The following is a 17,755-nucleotide window of genomic DNA, read 5'->3' on the forward strand; positions in this document are numbered from 1 at the left end:
AGATGGAAGTATTTTTTAAGGTCACTGAGTGCTGGAGAGTTAAACAAGACTCTAAGCAACACCTACCATGGTTCTACAGGGTAGTAGGATGAGCATGAAGTGCATTAACATCCTAGATAGGATGTTGCTGCTGTTAGCAGTTTCTCACCTGCTAATTACAACCAGGGGGATGCTGCACAGAAGAGGAAGATCACTTGACTAATTGCATATCACCTACGCAATCAGCAATAACCATCTGCTTGTCATTTCTTTGACCGTGGTATAGCCTCCACTCACAACTGTCTTCAGTAAGCAAAGACTCTACTTATTTAATTGGTGGGCAGGTGCAAAGATGCAAAGGAGGAAGCAATTGTAGCCCAATTCCAAAACAGAAACAAGTTTTTTTTCCCTGAATTTTAAACCAAACAGAAAACAGAGAAACTTTTTCCATCAAAGGAACTTCACCAGTGCAAGTTAATGGATATCACTCTCACAGTAAAGTGGGGCAACTGAAGTCAGAAATTTTGAAAGCTGCAATGAGAATCCAACCAAATTCATCTGAAAGCACGTCATATTCCACATAAATGCGCCAAAACTTGGAAGGAGCGATTAGCTATGGTACATCATAAACTGAGCATATGGGAGCAGCGTTCTGTCTCCAATGTGGGTAAGAACCTGGTGTTCAGGTGCAAGGTGTGTGTGGCGCAGGTCTGACCCATACCCCACTCCTGCGCCGTGACGGTCACCCGAGCCATTTTCCACTTTATCTGGAGATGCAAAATGGACCAGGTCCAGAGGGACGCGATGTTCAAACCTCTGGATAAGGACGGAAAAAACGTACCCAACGTTGCCCTCCTCCTAATGACCACCTTCGTGTGCGGCTGCATCAAGCTGTGCATAGAGTCCCAGTACGCAAACACCAAGTGTCACTACGTGCTGAGGTTTCTGTCTGTCCCCGGTGTTGTGAAGGATGGGTCTGGTCGCATTGCCGCGGAACGCTCCATCCTGTTGGACCGTGCCGTACTACCTATCCTTCGTGGAAAAGTTTGTGCAGAAAAACACCTTTGACCACCAATCCATCAGGCAGTGGTCTGCACGGAAAGTCCTCAAGGCCCTACGGGAAAAGGAGATGGTGGATCCTGTCGGATGGTTCCCTGAGTAGACTGCAAGAGTCATTTGGCAGAGTGCCTCATCACCAGAACTCTCAAACAAGCACCAAGACATAGCTTGGCTGGTGAGAAGGGCCCTCCCCATCAGAGCTTTCCTGCATGCCCGGAATCTCACCCTCTCTGCACGCTGCCCTCGAGGTGGTGGTGGTGGGGAAGAGACTGTTGCCCACCTTCTTCTGGGGTGTGCTTTTGCAAAGCTGGTGTGGAAAGAGATGCAGTGATTTTTGTCGAGGTTCATCCCAAGCAGCTCTGTAGCACAGGAGTCTGTGCTCTACGGGCTGTTCCCAGGGACGCACATCGAGATAAACATCAACTGCTGCTGGAGGGCCATCAATTCAGTGAAAGATGCTCTTTGGTCTGCCCGAAACCTGCTGGTCTTCCAGCGCAAAGAGTTGTCCACGGCTGAGTGTTGCAAACTGGCACATTCCAAGGTCCAGGACTCTGTGCTGAGGAATGCACTAAAGCTTGGGGCAACCGCTGCAAAGGCTCAATGGGGAAAGACCACTGTGTAAGGTCCTCCCGGCATAGCGAACTGATGGGCTGGACCCATGGAAAACCCCTCGGGCTGGATACACCAAATATGGTTTTGCTGTAAAATGTACATGGCATGTAAAATGGAATGGTTGTGAACTATTTTGTAATGTATTTTTTCTTAGATTTTTATGAACAAAGTATATTTTTGAGAAAAAAAAATGAATGGTGACGACACCCAGCTCAACCTCACCGCCACCTCTCCTGATCCCCCCCCACCCCCCACCAGCAGCTGTCTCTGATTTGTCAAGCTACTTGTCCGACACCCAGTACTGGGAAAGCAGAACTTTCCACCAACTAAATGTTTGGAAGAGAATGATTGTCTTCAGTCCCAGCTACAAACTCTGTTCCCTATCCAATCACTGCATCCCTCTATTTGTCAATTGTCTTGAACTGACCCAGAGATGAGCTTTGGACTACATATCCTCTCCATCAACACACACCCTACTTCCACCCCTATAATATCACCCGACTCTGCCCCTCATCGGCTGCTGTAACCCCTATTCGTGCCTTTGTTACCTCCAGGCTTGACTATTCCAATGCTCTCCGGGCCTGGCTGGCCTCCCATTTTCCATCCTATGTAATCGTGAGCCCATCCAAAACTCTGCTCCCCATATCCTAATTCACCCGCAATCTCTGTACATGCAGACCTACTTTGGTTCCTGGTCTTGACTATTCCAACATGCCCCTGGCTGCAGTATCTCATTCTACCTTCCGTAAACTTGAGGTCATCCAAAACTCTGCTGTCTGTATCTTAACTCACACCAAGTCCCATTCACCTATCACCCCTGTGCTCGCTGACCTACATTCGCTGCGGGTCAAGCATTGGCTTGATTTTTAAAATTCTCATACTTACTTTCAAATCCTACCATGGCCTCACCCTCACTATCTCTGTAATCACCTCCAGCCCCACTACCCTCCAAGATATTTGTGCTGCTCTAATTGTGGCTTCTTGAGCATCCCTGATTTTAATTGCCCTACCATAGAAAATAGGAGCAGGAGTAGGCCCTTCGGCCCTTCAGACCTGCTCCACCATTCAAAAAAGATCATGGCTGATCGTCTAATTCAGTACCCTGTTCCTGCTTTCTCCCCTTTCTCTTTGATCCCTTTGGCATTAAGAAATATATGTATCTCCTTCTTGAATATATTTAATGACTTGGCCTCCACTGCCTTCTGTGGCAGAGAATTCCACAGATTCACCACCCTCTGAATGAAGAAATTTCTCCTCATCTCTGTTCTAAATGGCATACCCCGTATCCTGACACTGTGACCCCTGGTTCTGGACTCTCCAGCCATCGGGAACATCCTCCCTGCATCTAGCCTGTCTAGTCCTGTTGGAATTTTATGGGTTTCTATGAGATCCCCTCTTTTTCTTCTAAACTCTAGTGAATATAGGCCTAGTTGACCCAATCTCTCCTCATACATCAATCCTGCCATCCCAGGAATCAGCCTAGTGAATCTTCTTTGCACTCCCTCCATGGCAAGAACATCCTTCCTCAGATAAGGAGACCAAAACTGCACACAGTACTCCAGATGTGGTCTCACCAAGGCCCTGTATAACTGCAGTAAGACATCCTTGCTCCTGTATACTAATCTTCTTGCAATGAAGGCCAACGTACCATTCGACTTCCTAACTTTTTGCTGCACCTGAATGCTTGCTTTCAGCAACTGGTGTGCAAGGACACCCAGGTCTCGTTGCACCTCCCCCTTTCCCAATCTATCACCATTCAGATAATCTGTCTTTCTGTTCTTACAACCAAAGGGGATAACCTCACATTTATCCATGCTATACTGCATCTGCCATGCATTTGCCCACTCACCCAACTTGTCCAAATCACATTGGAGCCTCTTTGCATCCTTCTCACAGCTCACTTCCCCCCAGCTTTGTGTTGCCTGCAAACTTGGAAATGTTACATTTGGTTCCCTCACCCAAGCCATTGGTGGCTGTGCCTTCATTCGCCTAGGCCCCAAGCTCTGGAGTACCCTCCCTACACCTCTCTACCTCGCACTTTCCTCCTTTAGGACAATCTTTAAAACCTAGCTCTTTGACTAAGCTTTTGATCATCTGACCTAAAGTCTCCTTATGTGGCTCGGTCATATTTTGTTTTCTACCTGTGAAGCGCTTTGGGACGTTTTACCACATTAAGGCAACTGTAGAAATGCAAGTTGTTATGGTTTGTTGATTAGTGTGATTAGGGACTGAAAGGTTAACTGTAATAGGTGGACAGTTAGCTATGTTTGCAGTGGGAAAATGGCTAGGTCCAGTATAATGCCTCTGTTCTGAAGTATTTGTAGGAATATAGAAACAAGATTAGACCATTCAGCCACTCAAAACCGGTTCAGCCATCATGACTAATCTGTACCTCAACACCACTTAGCCCACCTTTGCTTTGATACCTTGACATCATACCAAAAATATCAATCTCAAGTTTAGAAATGCAAATTGATCCAGTATTCACTGCCTTCTGAGGAATAGGGTTCCAAATTTCCATTATCTTTTGTGTGAAGAAATGCTTCCTGATTTCAGAATTTCATTCCTAAATGGCCTGGTGCATACATGGCTTCTAGATTCTCTGGGTGAGGAGTTCATCTGTATCCACTTATTAATTCCCTTTATCATTTTAAACACCTTGATTAGATCACCCGTCAGCTTTCTGAACTTGTCCTTGTAATATAACCTTTTAAGCCTCAGTACCATTCTGGTAATTCTGCATTGTACCCCCTCCTAAGACCAGTATATCCTTCTTGAAGTTTGGTGCTGAAAACTGAATGTAGTAGTACTCCAGGTAAGATTCTGTACAACTGAAGCATCACTTCACTTTTTTGTATTCCAGCACCCCTGAGATAAAGACCAATATTCTATTAGCCTTTTTAATTATTTTTGTACCTGTGCACTTGCTTTGAGTGATTTATGTTCATGGATGCCCAAATCCCCTTGCTCTTTCACAGCTCCTAATCTCTCTCCATTGAGAAAATATTCCAATTTGTCTTTCTTGGATGTCTTATAATGCCTCCTAACTTGATGCCATCTGCAAACTTGGATATGCAGGCCTCTATTCCTTCATCCAAGTCATTAATTTTTACATAGTGTAAAGCTCTGACACCCTCAGTACAGATCCCTGGGAACACCACTTGTCATACCCTGCCGATCAGAAAATGTTCTCTTAATCCCTACTCTTTTCTGTTTCTTAGCTCCCAGACAATTGCCAACCAATGCCCCAAAGTAACCTCCCGTTCTGTGCACTTTTGTATTTGCTAATAATCTGTTGTGTAGGACCTTTTCAATTGTCTTCTGAAAGTCTATATCAAAAACATTGATGGACACTCTTATCCACCATGTTAATGAACAAAATGTTCAACTTGTTAGTCTGACATGACCTACCAATCAATAATTGATGATGACGTCCCCTGATCAGTGCCGACTTGTCCAAGTGTTCAATCATTCTGTCCCTGTATTTCTCTGGTCATTAATATTTGGGTTAAAGATATTTTGATGCTGTTTATAATCATACATTAGCCATTCTAACCAGAATAATTTGCCCATTTGTTATGGGTGCACTCAGAAAAGGCATTTTTCACTGCCTTGGAGAACTTATTTTTACAAATATTCAGTGCACAAGCAATAAATCATGTTATAAGATGTAGTTGTTGAAATTTGCAGGATATTGTGCAACAACAGAAAACATATCCGGGGACGGCATGGTAGCGCAGTGGTTAGCATTGCAGCCTCACAGCTCCAGCGACCCGGGTTCGGTTCTGGGTACTGCCTGTGCGGAGTTTGCAAGTTCTCCCTGTGACCGCGTAGGTTTCCGCTGGGTGCTCCGATTTCCTCCCACAGCCAAAGACTTGCAGGTTGATAGGTAATTTGGCCATTGTAAATTGCCCCTCGTGTAGATAGGTAGTAGGGGAATGGTGGGAATATGGTAGGGAATATGGGATTAATGTAGGATTAGTATAAATGGGTGGTTGTTGGTCGGCACAGACATGGTGGGCCGAAGGGCCTGTTTCAGTGCTGTATCTCTCCATCACTCTATGACTCTATATCCCTGCCAATTGCTAGTGAGAGACCCAGATTGAAGGCCAAGGCCAGGTAATTTTAAGGGTGAGAAGAATAGGAGACAATGTAGATGTCCTAGATGTGGTCATTGAAATGGTAAGAATGTAACGTGCTCACTACTTGTGTATCTGTGCTACCTTTGAGAAATGCAGCCTTTTGTTTAAGAAAAACGAACTCATTGCAAGTGAAGATAAGATTAATTTTAATTGATCCATTTCTCAGTGGCCAATAATAACATGATCCTCTTTGAAAAGACTATTTGCCATCAAGCTTTATATTTAAGTTGAAGTGTTTTGATGAACATCTTGCAGTCTGTGCAGTGATTTTGTTTTGAGTGATTTCTTAGCATGGAAGGTTAAGCCATTGGTTGAGGTTTTATCTAACTGCACAGCACTGAGTGCTAAAGCACACCAGCAGTCTGAACTATTTCCAAATATTTGAAAGCTCTCTTGTTGCCAAAAAGCCCTTGTCCTCGTTTCCATATTAAATGAGTTTCTGGTTACATGCAGCGTTCTCGTGTTCTCTTTTTCTCTTTCTCTTTCTCTTTTCTCTTCCCTGACCCACCATCTGTTCCGTCTGCAAAAGCCTGTCATTATCATGTACATCAAATTGCAGTGTGTTCGACAGGATATAGTTTAGCTCTGAAGATTCATGGTAATTGTGATGACAATAATGGATGTAAAACCTCCCATCCCCCTGCTGCGTATCCACGGCCATCAAAGTAGCTCCTGCAACACCCAGGAACTAATGACGCAAGTTTATTGTTTAAACTGGTCTCAACATCAGTGAACTTGGGCAAAGTCAACAGTGTCATCAGTTAGCTTGTACTGCTGACACGGAAATCTAGCAAAGTCTGTGTTTGCTTTCTTTTTTTGTAAAAGAAAAAAACATTTCTGTTTTAACCATCTGACCTGTTACACTGCTGTGTAGCAATGTTTTGTAATTAAATGCATTGGATTTAGCTCTCGTCTTCAAATCCCAGTCTGTATTTGTGGATTATGAGCCTTGCAATGTGGTTTCTAAATATGCATCTTTATGGTTAGCAAATCAGATGCCTACAGGAGGCCCCAATGGTTTGAACTCAAGACGCACTGAAGCATTTTGATGCTTCATATCTGATTTGGCGAAGGGTCTACATCCAGCATTTGCAGTTTTGTTTCCTTTATGGCTCTGGTGTTTCATATTTTCTTTCTGTCGTACCAGTTCCTAAAAAAAAAAACTGACACTTGTAACAAAAAAAAAGGTAAAGAGTGTGGGGTGTGCTTACTTTCTCCCAATTAGCTCTCCTGCGATGAACATTGCATGTACCACTAGAAAAACAGCCCTAAGTTTGCCATTAAGAAAGCTATTGATTAAGACCTGGTACAGGGGTGAAGCAATGGCTGTTTGGCACCTCCCCTTGATGGTACAAATTGGAAATGAACCATCTAAAATATTATCCCACGTAGAATAAGACTCATATTAATTCACTGACTGAGTGTTAGAATATTTGAGAACAATATGCAATAATGTTATGATTCGAATAGAACTGGTGCTTTCAGCATTGGGTGGATATTTTTAAATTTGTTGAGATTATTAAATGTTACAGAATTCACCATTAAAACCTGTCATTGGGTCAAAACTTAGAACTCCCTTCCTATAACAGCATTGTACCTACACCACATGGACTGTAGTGGTTCAAAAAGGCAGCTCACCACCACCTTCTCAAGGCAGCTAGGGATGGGCAGACAACAAATGCTGGTCTTGCCAGTGATTACATTCCATAAATGAATTTTAAAAAGTTTCACAGCAATGATAAAGCAAAAGACATGGACAAGTACTAAATCCCAAAACATTATGCATCCTGCACTGAGCCCAGTGATGGCCTCTGTTTGGATAACACACAGGGTAATTCTGCAGTCTCAGGGTTTGATTAATCTATCCGTTACATTCCATGTTTAGGGATGATGCTCTCTAAGATTATTCTTACGATAACATTTTTTTTTAATAAATGTAGAACTGGATGATATTTTTGTAAGGTGCACGTGTTGGTCCGGTAGATTTGCTGGTGCTGTTTGAGGTTGGGGTTAAGGCACATAATTGGGCTTGATTGAGAGAGCTTTTCCCTGGATCTATTTTTGAGTTTTTTTGATGCTGACTGCTTCACTATTTTGGCTGAATATTGACCTAATAATGCATCCTGACACCTGATTTGCTTCACTCTCAGTCCCCAAGCATTGCTACAATAGCTTCAATTTGTTGTCAGTCTGGACTATGCCAGATATCTTGTGGTCCATTCTTTCCATTTAAGTAATAGTCCCTTTTGGGATGTTTTGTCCCCATGTGAAGAACTTTGCATTTCTGTACATTGAATCTCATCTGTCCCCTGTTGGTGCAATTGGGTGCTCTGTTAGTCTGCAGCTGTAAAATATATTTAGAAAGCATTTTTAATTGAGTTTTTTTGTGTCGCAAGAGGTCAATAAAATCAGCTGATGGCACTTTACTAAACCATTGAAGAAACATATTTTATTTAATGTGTTTACTTCAGAACAATGTGTTGAAGACCAGAATTCTATGGAAAAAACAGTGCAACCCAGACTGACAGAAAAATCTGAAATAAAAACAGAAACTGCTGAGAAGAGCAGATTAGTACATTGTAAATACTTGTATTGTAGCCTATATTTTAAAATGTATGTCAATGTATTGCTCCATCACATACTGAATTCCCTTTAAATGTCACAGTAAGCAGTCTTTTATTCTTAGTTTCTGCATTTGATATCAGTAAGTAAATAGACCCATATAAAGATATAATGCTAAGGTGGCTTCGGGGTGAATGTGATGTGTGTGCTTTATAAAGCTGCAATATGCTGCAAACTTTTAACTTTTTTGCAAATTAAGTCTTTCTAAAAAAACAACTTGAAGTTCTTTTTGAAATGAAGCCAGGGTATGTTTCAATTCTCAGACAATATGCAGATACTTGCACTGAGCTACATTGACAACTCTGGTCTGTTGATTATTTGTAGAGGTTTTCAACTGACTTCACACTGGCTTAAAATGGAACATGGAAGACCCATAATGTATACTTTGAAAGTTATACAGTTCATTTTAAATTTTTCTTGGAAACTGATGACAGTTGTGGTCCTACAAACAACTGTAATTGCAATTTCAGATGTCATAATTAATGTATTCTTTGGAAAATGCATACAGCAGCATCTTTCCATGTTGTGTTTGTAAATTCCAGAATGGGAAATTAGCTCAAACACTCACATCTCAGAAAAGCACGACAAAGCAATTTTTCAACCTTATGCCTACTTCAAAACTTTCCACACATAATATTTCGCAATAGAAATGAGTGCACATTCTACCACTGCAGGAAGCAATGTTGGGGTTCCACTATACCTACAAGCTTGCAAGATAAAATGTGAATAATGGATGGAATTTTTTTTTTATGGAGACGCAGAAACAACTGGCATCAAACACCTTTCCAAGAGTCCATTCAACCCTTGCCCATTTAGTAGCAGGTGAGGAACCACATCCCACTGCTGGTAGTATAAGTATAGGGTAGGCATAGGTCTGATCCTTAGTACTGCTTGGCTGGGCTGCAAAATTTCCACATCTACTTCCTCTGATTCCTCTGACAGAGGATGAGCAAGCGTTGAATGGACTGTCAGAAAGGTGCCTGTTGTTCCTGCGTCTCCAGAAAAAAAAAAATTATGTTCATTATCTGTTCACATTTTATTTTGCAATCTTGTGGGTATCGTGGAACTCCCAACACATTGCTTCTTGTACTGATAGAATGTGCATTAATTTCTATTGTGAAATATTATTGTGTGTGTGTATTTTTGGAAAAGTAGGCATGATAACGTTGAAGGGTTGCTTTTTTCTTTTCTGTGATGCGATTTTGACCTAATTTCTTCTTCAGGCATTTACAAACACTACACAGAAAGCTGCTGCTGTATGCATTTTCAAAACATTCCATTCATTGCATCTGAAATTGCAATTACAGTTGTTTATGGGACCACAGCCGTCATCAGTTTCCAAGATGAATTTAAAATGAACCATATAAATTTCAAAGTAGACGTTATGGCTCTTTTGGCTTAAAATTGAACCTCATGTGAAATCAATTGAAACCCTCTGTAATTAATATTTGGTCTGTTTGTAAATAACACAAGAGGAAAGATCCTCCTCTGTTCTGTATAAAAGTATTGAAATTATGTGTTTCAGAACCAACCTGGCACATCCCATCTGTATCGAAGGTAACATCTGCACTTAGAGATAGCCCTAATGGGAGGCTGATGAGACAGGAGGTCGTAGTAGGCCACATCTCTCCCAACAAACATGGACAGGTAAATAAATTAAAATCCATTACATACTTGTTCAGCATCTGTTCCAGCATAGGAGGAGTGACTTTTTAGTGGTCTTGATATCCAGAACAAAATCTTGAGTGTTTGACATGTTCTGTGGTTAACCTGCAACTTGGGAGAGGGCATTACTGAAAGCCTAATTCTGATTTTCAAGGTGACTTGTTCAATTAGGTGTGTTAGATTAGATTAGATTAGAGATACAGCACTGAAACAGGCCCTTCGGCCCACCGAGTCTGTGCCCAACATCAGCCACCCATTTATACTAATCCTACACTAATTCCATATTCCTACCAAACATCCCCACCTGTTCCTATATTTCCCTACCACCGACCTATACTAGTGACAATTTATAATGGCCAATTTACCTATCAACCTGCAAGTCTTTTGGCTTGTGGGAGGAAACCGGAGCACCCGGAGAAAACCCACGCAGACACAGGGAGAACTTGCAAACTCCACACAGGCAGTACCAGGAAACGAACCCGGGTCCCTGGAGCTGTGAGGCTGCGGTGCTAACCACTGCGCCACTGTGTTGATGAGTTGCATTAGAGAAAACTGCTAAACAGCTTTTGTGGAACTTCTGTTCTACTTGAACCTTAGGTACTGTATTAACTATAAATCACTCCGCATAAAGGGTAAAGATCCGGTGATGCATTTTTACTCCTAATCCTTAGCATTCGTTTCCAGTTAAAGAACTCTGGTAGCCAAAAACCTCAGTGCAGATTCTGCTGCAGGGCATGGCATAATGGGGAACTGAGGATGCTGAGGAGGAGATGGATAAAGTTTAAAAGGGGCCCTGTACCCACAGTGAAGGAGGTGGTTTTCCTCTTGGAAGAAAGGAGGGAGGCAGGCAAAATGGTCAGTGGAAAGTGCTCCAGAAAGCAAGGGCATATTGATCAACTGTCAAAGGCAGAGCACAAACAATTAGAGATGAGTAAACTTGGAGGAGTGGAGGGTGTGGCCTGGGGTGCATGGTTGGAAGAATGTAATCAGTGAGTGCTAAAAAGATCTTTCAAGATACTTACATTTTCAAACAGGGGATATATTAAAGTTTTGTGAACTTAGAAAGTAGATTCCAAGAAAAAAAGCAGAAGAAATATACAAGATAATGAGGCACAATCTTCAGATACTAAAATGAAAGTCTTGATTTTGGTGAAGTGCAGTCTTCAAATGGTTAAATACTTTGAAATTATTAAATTGTTTACAGTTATAGTTTCTTCCCCCACCCCCACCCATAAAGTACTTGGAGACCTGGATAATTAATTTTTCCATACCTAAGTAACATGAAATATCAAACAAAAGCATTTAAGAAACCAAGATTCACTTATGAATGTAATCTGAATTTGAGGTGTATTTGATACACTACTGAAATATTCTCTGAACATATTAATGTACTGTTTAGGTCACTGAAGTGTTTACCATCAGCACCCACTCGACATCTGAAACACATTCTCTGCTGATCAGTTTTGTTAGTTTCCCATGACAGCCTATCCCATGTGAACTGTATCTGTTGTTCTATATGAATCTTTGAGATGTTTTTTAAATTGCCAGTCATCTGAATTTTGCTGTGGGCAAGTGAACTTGAAATCCCTGTTGTGACAGCTAATCTACATTGGGCAAGACAAGTTCATTTCCTTTGGAGAGCAGTTGGTCACAATAATGCAACTAAGTTACAGCTCTGGTGCACATACACTTGATGCAGCACACTGCCCATTGGGTAGGAGATGTGGTGTAGCATGACATCTCACAATAAATTACTACACTTAAGAACAAAACTATGCAGTGAGATTTGTTGCTTCTGCACTAGAATTTTCCATTGCCAGTCCAGGTGAAATGCAGGTATCAGAGTGGAGCTGAAACTGTAACAGAAAATAATGTACATGCACAACTTACACTTTTCATATCTAGCAACAAACCTTCCCAACCTTTAGCCATTAACTTGATAGGCTGTCTGGTACAAGCAGAAAGGAGGGTTTATATTTGCTCCATCTGGGCTTCTGCCTGTGGAAGGGTCCAGGAACATTTACTTAGGATGGATCTGCACTCCTCCAGAGACTGTTAAACTCATCTTTGCAATCAATTGTCTCTGAAGTTGGGGCTGTTGTCAGCAATGCCACTGTGATAGGACCTAGGTTTCGTGGTATTGTACCTAAGCACAGAGAAGGTTTATGATTTATAATATGTTTACAACAAATGTGCAATAACCAATTAAAAGTTTAACTGTTTCTTATCTGACTTAAAAATTTTGCTTTTAAGAATTTTGTTGTAAGCAATTTCAAATGACAAGTATTTTGATCTGAGTTTTACTATTGAGCAGTAGCTAAAATAGTTTAGAGCATAGACCCCATGTAACAATGTTTCCTTCTACCCACCTCTCTTCCTAGACTGATACTCAATATTCAAGTCACTCAAGCAGCAACACACTTTCCAGCAATGCTTCAAGTGCCCATAGTGATGAGAAGTGGTATGAGACGGGGGACCGTATGGAGTCTGAACTAAATGGATACAACTACATTCAGGGTACATCTGCAGACAGTGGCATCGACACAACCTCTTATGGGCCATGTCATAGCACCGTTTTGTCTTCGGGAACCCCAGCTTGTCCAACAAGTTCTTTGAGGTCTGCGCCACTAAAGGAGAAGGCGGCTTCTCCTTGGCCTGGTTCCAGTGATGGTAGCATGCATTGCAGTCGATTAGGGGATCGGGCAGCTCATGGATACGAGAGGAGGGGAGCACTATCACCAGCACCGAGCACAGAAAGCAAGTCTTACGGAGGATTAGTACACAATACATCAAATCTACCAGTTCGAGAAAGCAGTGCATACAGCCTCAGTGACACCTCCTCCCAGTCCAGGTAATTCATTTGTATTTTTTTGCCTCTCAGTAACTATGGGTTGCTTCTGATTTCCCTTTTTGGCCATCTCACCATCCCATCCAGAATGAGAGAGCAGTGCATATAGCCTCAGTGATACCTCCTCAAGCAACCTGGGCTGAGGGCACCTTGCCTAGCCCAGCCCATTGCAAAGTGTGAGCGCGCAACGGAATCTGCTTCCTGGACAGCAGTTGGGAGGTTTCAGAGAATAGCCCAGGGTGAGTGCAGCTGATGTGCTCCCTGAATGACTGGGAGTACTAGTGTAGTGAGAATGGAAAACCTGCTTCCAGGCTGGGAGTTGTACCAGTGTTGCCAGTTGCCTCCCTATAACTTTCCTTCCATCATTCCTTTTTGGGAAAAGTCTGGCCTTTGCTTGGTACCTCCACACTAAGGCACTACTGAGGTCAGTAGCTAAGGATGTGGAAAATGCCCACACATCACACATTGTGATAAAGTGTGTTTCAGCTCGACTGGATCACCACCGGATAATTTATTGCTGGAACCCTGCACTTCCAGCAGAGAGCGGTGCTGAATTGGAAAATATAACTTTGACCCTTGCTTTTTTTTCCCAAGTGTGGGATTGTAGATTTACCCTTACATATTTAAACACTGAAATTTGCACTTGACAAGATGCTTTACAAACTCTTGTATTTTGAACATCTATTCACAGCACATGCATTCGGGGTTGTGGATATCAATCAGGAGCAACAACCAGGGAGGGTTACTATTTTTTAAACTGCCTCCATTCTTAGCCCAGGAATGTGGAAGTTACTGGAATACCTCATTATGGTCTGGGTGAGAGCAACTAACTCATCATGGGGCCAAGAAGGAAGCATAGCCGTCCTGACCTGCATACCTCTGTGCCGTGCTATGTTATCCACTAAACCATTGCAAGAACTCCACAGGTTACCAAATTTGCACCCCCACCCACCCCCAAGAAAAAATATCCCATGAAGTTAGAGCAGTAAGTAGTTGAAAACTTTTAAATGAAACAGAAGACACTTCCCATTGACTGCTGACACTCCACTGTATCTGGTATCCTGCTCTGGTGAACAGATGGCTATAGTTTAAGATCATGATCCCGAAATGTCAATTATAATATTGCAGATTAAGTCGAGCATGCATTTTGACGTCAAAAGGTTCCTACCGCACAATGCTGGATGTTTTTCATGAATATTTTAATGATAATCAGCTCTATGTGTATATCGGTTACATTGCAATGGTTATCTATTCGGTAAAAACATATTGCTTTGGGTATGTCTGTGTGATTGGTACGTGTTTTTAAGAGTCTGAACGTGAAAATGAAATTGTTACATGTGTCTAAGCTCTCATTAGTAACCCAGCATCAGAAATTTAGCACCATTGCCAGAAATCTGTTTTTTTTAATAATACTTTGCAGCTAGATTAATAACCTGCAGGATCATTTTGTCGGAAACGAACCCCAAGAAGGGGTGTTCTTTATATATCCCACACCGAGTCCCACTTAGCTGTTATCCTTGTCTTTGCTGGCCCAGGTTGCTCACAATCCCCCAACACCTCAATTTTAAATAAGCATGTTTATATTCGTTTATGGCCTTGCCCCTCCCTATCTCCTGCAGTTCTACATCTCCGACAAGAACTTTATAGTGCTCGGACCCTGGCTCTTCTGAATACCCCTCCCACCTCCCTTCCACCTCTCTGCCCTGCCATAGGTGGCTGTACCTTTAAGCATCTAGGCCCCAAACTCTGGAATTCTCTCCCTGAACTCCTCAGACTCTCCACATCTGTCTCCTTTTTAAGACCCTCCTTAAAACCCAACTCTTTGGCCAAGGGGCACCTTTTCCCCAGATAAGATTTATTAGTTGTACAACCATTATTGTACCAATTTATACGTGGAAAAAAATTACATCTCCCTTTATACCCATACAGATCTAAGGGTCTGATGACCAAATAGAATTCTTCTCCATGCCCTACAATATTTAACCAGACTATTTTAGGAAGCGTTATTAGACATCTGAAAATGATAAGATTGAGCTTTTTTATGCCCCTGCCCATCCAAGCAAATCTGTAGAGAGGTTGGAGACCTCCTGCCCTCTAACAGCTTTCACCTTTCCCTGCATATCATTCAGATCCTTTAAGTGCGATATTACTATCAAGTCAGCAAAAATAAATGACAGTAATTATGCAATTCAGCTCACTTTTCATAAAATTATCACTTGATTTTATTAAAATAACAAAAGGAAAATTACAGTCTAAAGTTTATGTTGGACCAAACTAAAGGACTGAAATATTGGCCATCCAGTGAAATGCAAGTTCTTTATTGGCTTAAGCTGCATACTCTTTGTAACAATTTATTTTGTTTTTCCCCGTAGTACTCTGAGTTCAAGACATTCCATAAGTCCAGTAGTCTTCACACGTAGTAAGAGTTCACCTCATGACGAGATTCGTCCAATTCCTTCGCCACAGCCTTCACTCCACTCATCCTCGGCATCCGGACCCAGAACATTTTACCCTCGTCAAGGAGCTACCAGCAAATACCTAATAGGCTGGAAAAAGCCAGAAGGGACTACGATTAACTCTGTTGGATTTGTGGATACAAGAAAGTAAGATTCTAAGTCTTCCACTAACTCCCTGAAGTATTCTTTTCTTTCTCCTAACCCATACTGTGTAAGCAAGTTAAACTTTGATGCATGAACCACAAGACTACCACTCCATGGATAGTATCATCTATCTTTCTGCTGCTGACCTGAAAGGAGTTCTGGTATCAACAAAGGGGCAGAGTGGTTGGTTCAGATGAGTATGTGTATAAGATGTCAGTGTTCTGAAACCAAAGTTATATCTATGTCCCGCTTGTTCCAAGAGCAAGAAGGTCATTACTAATAATGTGTGTGACTTACTCTTACAATCACATTCAATGACTCAGTAAACATTGCCATATAAATTCAATCATGCATGCCTGAAAACAGAGTTCTATATACTGTGTACATGTAAAGTATTAGCACCAACAGTTTGATACCAAATAGTTTCACCGGAGTGTTAGCAAATCCTGCTCAAAGGGGAAGTAAGTCTAGGAAGTGGGATACTTTGCTACATGAACATCACAAATTAAATGTAGAAGTGGAAGATCATTTGGTCCATGTCAGCTCATCCATTTAAAAAAGACAGTTCTCCTGTTTCCATATTCCTGGCCCCAACCAATCATAGGGTCCAACTTTCTCAAAGTAATTAGGGTTTTTATTGATGTCTGTTCCGAGTTTATTCATCAATGTTTGTGTTAATAACATTCTGGAATTTGTCTTCCCCTTTGTTCTCCTGCTCATCTTTCATGGTAATCCTTGAAATAGTGCTTTTGTTGTTGGCCCTGGTGCCTTAAGATGTACCTTATTTAGTGTAACTAACCAAAGGGTAGCCAGGCTGAAGTTTTCTTGCAACAAGCTAAAATTATGTAGACAATCGGGGACCTGCTGCAGACAGGCAGAAATAATTTTCTTGGAGTATATATTTTTTTATTATTTTAAAGGCACCAGTGTGGACAATAATGCTTGCATATGCATTTTCTTTCTGCTTTAAATTTCCTGATTTGTTGTCACTGTAATGCACTGAAATCCAACCCAAGGGTCTAAACTGCTGCTGCCTCAGATTAACAGAATTTGTGGTGCTTACACCTACGTTGTTTTTGTTGGCAATACTATAAGGCTTGCAGTGCCACATACTAGACAGCTCAGAGACAGTCTTTTCATGTTTACAGTTGCCCTGATGGATGAGAAGTAGAAAAGATTGCTGTACATTTGTTGAGGCTGACTAAATCTGCCACCCTTTATTCTTTATGTTATGCAATACTGTTTCCAGTTACTGGATTCAAAGTTTATCACAATGCCTGAATATTGTTGATTTTGAAAATCTCCTTAGTCTTTTGAACATGTTTTTTAAAAATCTAGATGCTTCAGTGTTTTATTTTCGTTCTTTGTTTTCTCTTTAAAAGGAAATTTCCCACAACCTTTTACCTCTGGTGGAATGTCAGGTAGTTGAATGCTTTTTTTCAAGAAATGTATTCTCATGAGAACAAACTTTTGGGATGCCAGAAAGTGTTTGCTGGTTTTTGGGACCTATCTATGATTTTATTTGATCTGTTGATTGCAGTGTAACCAGTTTGATGCATGGACTTTATGGTGTGAATTGCGAATGGCATGAAGGAATTTGACACGACTGGGAGCGGCTTAAAATTAAGTGTAAATAGGGTGCCTTGGAAAAACACCAACATCTAGCTACAATCAATTCATAAGTAATCTACCTTTATACCATGTTTCTTCCACACGCGCGCACACACACGCCAATATTCTGGGTGAGAGATGAAATACAAGCAAATAAATTTATTATCAACAATTATAAACAAAAACCTGTGTAAGAGGCACTTATTTATTTATATATTTTTTATTTATTTTTATAATTTATATCTCTAATGTCTTTTACAATGGGTTTGATTGCATAATACAAATTTTATGGTAAAATTGCTCTCTTGAACTAAAGAACTGATGACTAACAGATAATTGATTAAATTTCCATTTTGAAAAAAAGGATTTGTTTTAGTATTCAGAAACAAATAAATTAGGCAAATGTTAAGTCAATCATGCCCAGCATGATTTATGATTTCCTCTCTTGTCTCTGCCTGCCTGCCCTCCAGAAACTGCTGACTGGGTCTCCAATTGGCATCCAATCTGAGTATCAATTTACACTACAGTTCAAACCTAGTTCTCCTGGTCATGGGTAACGCACTTTAGCATTGTTACTACTGATCTGTTATATCAGTATTTTCAATATTAGCTAATGG

General features: G+C 41.3%; 1 protein-coding gene across 17 annotated transcripts in view; it reads left to right on the plus strand.

The window, feature by feature from the left end:
* The window catches only part of sipa1l1 (signal-induced proliferation-associated 1 like 1), a 371,020-nt gene that overhangs the window by 311,567 nt on the left and 41,698 nt on the right, over positions 1-17,755 (plus strand). For 16 of the 17 annotated variants that reach the window (XM_068039580.1, XM_068039575.1, XM_068039579.1 and 13 more), the window contains 4 exons: positions 9,940-10,061; positions 12,461-12,930; positions 15,300-15,530; positions 16,910-16,948. In XM_068039580.1, the coding sequence (XP_067895681.1) occupies positions 9,940-10,061; positions 12,461-12,930; positions 15,300-15,530; positions 16,910-16,948 (862 nt within the window). The remainder of the gene's footprint in view (positions 1-9,939; positions 10,062-12,460; positions 12,931-15,299; positions 15,531-16,909; positions 16,949-17,755) is intronic. The other variant, XM_068039576.1, reaches the window with a different exon arrangement.

The sequence above is a fragment of the Heterodontus francisci genome, chromosome 9, assembly GCF_036365525.1.
Source record: "Heterodontus francisci isolate sHetFra1 chromosome 9, sHetFra1.hap1, whole genome shotgun sequence".
Taxonomy (NCBI): Eukaryota; Metazoa; Chordata; class Chondrichthyes; order Heterodontiformes; family Heterodontidae; genus Heterodontus; species Heterodontus francisci.